The sequence below is a fragment of the Zea mays genome, chromosome 3 (genome assembly GCF_902167145.1).
Source record: "Zea mays cultivar B73 chromosome 3, Zm-B73-REFERENCE-NAM-5.0, whole genome shotgun sequence".
Classification (NCBI taxonomy): Eukaryota; Viridiplantae; Streptophyta; class Magnoliopsida; order Poales; family Poaceae; genus Zea; species Zea mays.
In genome coordinates, this window is record NC_050098.1 from 202,684,294 (window position 1) to 202,688,691 (window position 4,398).

A 4,398-nucleotide genomic window follows, 5' to 3' on the forward strand; every position below is an offset into this window, starting at 1 on the left:
TCACCGCATTGAATGCCACAAACGCTATCGCCAGCCGCTCTTTTGGATCGCGCGGGAGCTTTCCATGCCCGCCGCCCTGCAGGCTGCAGCTGGAAGCCTGGACATTTACTATCAAGTGATCTCTACCAAGACGGTGCAATAAAATCTCCTAGAACAAGAGAGGGAGTCAAATCCGCGTAAACCAATGCAAGGGTGGTGCGCAGGGCCCCGCGGGCAGGCGGTGGCATGAAGTTTCCGTTTGCTTGCATGTGGAGTGTCTCCGGGGCCGGTCCGGACGCCGCGTGCTGGCTGGCCTGTCTTTTCCCGTGACCCCATCCGTTTCCAAGCCACTCCAACCCAGGGAGGGAGCACACGTACGCGCCCCGGAGGGAGTGGCGACAGTACGGATGGCATCCGTGAACAAACAAAATATTGCCATTATTCACCAATCACATGCTAATAATAAGCTCATACAGTCATTCACTGGAACTGGAAGTACACACACCGATCGATCGACATTCTGACCTCCACATGCATGGTAAAACCAACCAACCCCAGTCGACTGTCGTCGCAGACCGGCCGGCAGCTAGATCTCGTCGCTAGGAATCAATCAGCACAACCCCAACCTAACCGTGACTGCTCCTCCAACCATGCACGCGCACATGCAGAGGGTCGCCAATATGAATGCTGATCTAGTGCTTCTAGCAAGTAGGAGTAGTAGCAACCAAGCTACCCTATCTATAAGTACTACGGCTCGAATGTGTCGGCCGACGGCAATCACCATTACATTTGATCCGCCGCGCGCGGCCCGATCGACGAGCGAGAGCCTCATTCACACCCCGATCTAGCTAGCTAGCTAGTTTACGAAAAAAAAATCTGGCCACAGGGATGCGGTGGCGGCTGCAGCCGGCGCCGGCGCCGACGCTGCTCCTCGTCCTGCTGGTGGCCACCGTCGCCGCCGTCGTCGTGGTGGTGCGGGCGGAGCCCCAGGTGCCGTGCTACTTCGTGTTCGGGGACTCGCTCGTGGACAACGGCAACAACAACGACATCGCGTCGCTGGCGCGGGCCAACTACCCGCCCTACGGCATCGACTTCGCCGCCGGCCCCACCGGCCGTTTCAGCAATGGCCTCACCACCGTCGACGCTATATGTAAGCCCATCGTACTGCATATATATATCGATCGAGCTGGGTTTTTTTTTGTTTATTTGTCACAACTCCATCAATATAGCTCCATGCATACGTTGTCATTTTTGCTACCATATAAAGCTTCTAGAATCATAAAGCTGGATGAGATGGGACGAAGCTGAAAACACTAGTTTTTCACGCATCTTCAACTAGGCTTTGTGATCGCTGTGTAGAATTAAGTGTGAAATCACATTTTTTTTTTCTAAAAAAAATACATTGCATACAGAGTTATTTTTGCCAAATGCATGGTTGGACGACAACACGGTTTAGGTTTTTTTAGCCCACCTGTTTAAGGGCTAAAGTTTAGTAACCAAGTCTATGCGAACGAGGTCGAAGCAACATATCCGTCCATTCAGATGTCGTTGTCAATGCCAATGTTAGTTCCATGCATGATGGCGTACGTACGTGCGCGACATGTCCCTTGACGCGCGCGCATCATGTATTGGTGTACTCATGTGTTGTTTTTTCAGCTCGGCTTCTGGGCTTCGACGATTACATCCCCGCGTACGCTGGCGCGAGCGGCGATCAGCTCCTCACCGGCGTCAACTTCGCTTCCGCCGCAGCCGGGATCCGTGACGAGACCGGCCAGCAACTGGTACTCACAATTAAGCATGCATGTGTTTCCATCGTAGTAGTACGTGATCCAAGGCTCCTAGCTAGCTCGTGAGCCGTGAAAGATCAGTAAGCCTACCCTGACGGCTGACGCACACGGACCACGCGCGCCATGGCAGGGGCAACGGATCAGCTTCGGCGGGCAGCTCCAGAACTACCAGGCGGCGGTGCAGCAGCTGGTGAGCATCCTGGGCGACGAGGACTCCGCGGCCAGCCACCTGAGCCAGTGCATCTTCACGGTGGGCATGGGCAGCAACGACTACCTCAACAACTACTTCATGCCGGCGGTCTACTCCACCAGCCAGCAGTACACGCCGGAGCAGTACGCCGACGTGCTCATCAACCAGTACTCGCAGCAGCTCCGGACCCTGTACAGCTACGGGGCCAGGAAGGTGGCGCTCATGGGCGTGGGGCAGGTCGGGTGCAGCCCCAACGAGCTGGCGCAGCGCAGCACCGACGGCACCACCTGCGTGCCGCAGATCAACGGCGCCATCGACATCTTCAACCGGAAGCTCGTCGCCCTCGTCGACCAGTTCAACGCGCTGCCGGGGGCGCACTTCACCTACATAAACGTGTATGGGATCTTCCAGGACATCCTGAGAGCCCCAGGGTCGCACGGTATGTACACACACGTCAGTCACCAAACCCAAATATTAGCTGCCTTGTTCAGTATGACAGTTTATCCCATCCTGATCGATCGAGCTATGTATGGGTTTGTGTTTGTGCAGGTCTGACGGTGACGAACCAAGGGTGCTGCGGCGTCGGACGGAATAACGGGCAGGTGACGTGCTTGCCGTTCCAGACGCCGTGCGCCAACAGGAACGAGTACCTCTTCTGGGACGCTTTCCACCCCACGGAGGCGGCCAACATCCTCGTCGGTCGGAGGGCGTACAGCGCGGCGCTGCCGTCCGACGTCCACCCCATGGATCTGCGCACGCTCGCCAGGATCTAGCTGTATGGATCATGTGAACTCGTGAAGAGAAGCAAAGCTTACAGCGTCTTCCTTTTTTTTGTTCTTTGTTTCCCCTCGTGATTGTATTGCTTACCACTCGCAAAGGGACGTATGGTCCCTCCATCTAAACTATATATATAAACATGATATATACTCCCTCGCTCCCGCCCAATATATATACTGTTCGTTGTACCTTTAAAATTATGTGTCCATATTCAAATAGATGACAATACATCTAGACACGTATATAAATTAAAACACATACATCAAATATTGTATGAATTTATTAACACTCTAAAACGAATCCTATTTTAGGACCGAGTGAGTGCCAACAACATACTTCTCCTATCACGTTCTTTTTTGCTCGGACCAAGCATGGTCACTAGTAGAAAAGAGGGTGAGGTTTAATTTTTACATGCGGTATCAGTAATCAAGCGTCAATGTTACTTTTAGTGGCGTTTTTTAACAAAACCGTCTATAAAAAATCATAATTCTGCAAACAGTTTCCCACTAGAAGTCCATGTTTTGACATGCAGTTTTTTTAAGAAACTGTGACTAAAAATCGTTTTATCCCTTTTTTGAGTTTTTCAAATGGCCTCGTTTGAAAAAACCATCAACATAAAAGTTATATATCTCTAAAAGTTATGAAACTTTGTAGTTGACAACTTCTTTATTTGAAACCATTTTGACTCTCAAAAGTTGCATCTAAATTTGTTAGATTTAAAATGCAAATTTTGTCAACGAACTTGGATGAGAAAAATACCAAAATAAACTTGTAAGTTGACAACCTTTTCGTTTGATTTCGTTTACAACCTCATATAGTCAATTTATACTTGGATTGTTCTAATTGTGGGCAAAAATACTGCAATATAGACATGGAGTAAGTGATATAGACATGGAGTAAGTGATAGACGAAGTGGTAGAGGTTGAGGTTTGTGGGTTCGATTTCCACGGCCGCGTAGCCACGATTTTTATGCGAAAAATGCCGTAACTTGCGGGCTTGGGTGAGGCCTCCCCTAAAATAAATAATATTTTTAAACCCATTCCTAAAAAATATTTTCACTAGCGGTTTTATTATCTCGGCCGCTCATGTAAATCGATTTCCACTTGCGGTTGCAATTACCCGCCTATACAAATAATTATTTCTACTGGCCCCTAGCACCGCAGGTACAAATTGGTTCACAACCACCTATATAGAGCTTCTCTGTACCAGTGGGTTTAGCACAATCGCCACCGTGCGCAGCCCGACACGAGACACCAGGCCATGCCTCGGCCACCTCCCCAACCCAACATGAGACATGACTCAACTCGACCGATTCGCTCGGCTTGCCTCAACCGTAGAGGCCCAAGCCCAACGACCTAACAAGAGGGCAGGAGCCAGGGGATATATAATCCCCCCTCCACGGCCATTTGCCTTCCTCTAAACCCTATCTTCCATTTTGTTATGGTCGCTCGACTTCCTGTATGCTATGTGTATATCCCACGCATCTCGCTCCCGTGTCTCTCGTCGCCACCTTCCACTGTCATCGCCTCACCCATCTCTAGCGATGTCTCCATGCCATATCTAGTGGACCCATATTGTCTCTATATCTCTCTGGCTATGGTCCTTTTGCTTGTTTATACTCTTTGGTCATTGTTGTTTGCATGTGACCTCTATCGTCGTGTTCCC

At 50.4% G+C, this 4,398-nt stretch overlaps 1 protein-coding gene across 1 annotated transcript; it reads left to right on the plus strand.

Annotated features, from left to right (window-relative positions):
• The first annotated feature begins 689 nt into the window (after window positions 1-689).
• Window positions 690-2,901, plus strand: LOC100282701 (anther-specific proline-rich protein APG). The gene is made up of 4 exons (NM_001155608.1): window positions 690-1,129; window positions 1,636-1,760; window positions 1,897-2,395; window positions 2,506-2,901. Exons 1-4 carry the CDS (start codon window positions 868-870, stop codon window positions 2,727-2,729), a joined length of 1,110 nt encoding a protein of 369 aa, NP_001149080.1. The 5' UTR covers window positions 690-867; the 3' UTR covers window positions 2,730-2,901.
• The last annotated feature ends 1,497 nt before the right edge of the window (window positions 2,902-4,398 follow it).

What these genes read in the sequence shown, in the direction of transcription:
- LOC100282701 (NM_001155608.1), top strand. Translation starts at nt 868, where the DNA reads ATGCGGTGGCGGCTGCAGCCGGCGCCGGCGCCGACGCTGCTCCTCGTC. An exon ending in CACCACCGTCGACGCTATAT is followed by an intron (nt 1,130 to 1,635) that starts GTAAGCCCATCG and finishes TTGTTTTTTCAG; the next exon opens with CTCGGCTTCTGGGCTTCGAC. An exon ending in ACGAGACCGGCCAGCAACTG is followed by an intron (nt 1,761 to 1,896) that starts GTACTCACAATT and finishes GCGCCATGGCAG; the next exon opens with GGGCAACGGATCAGCTTCGG.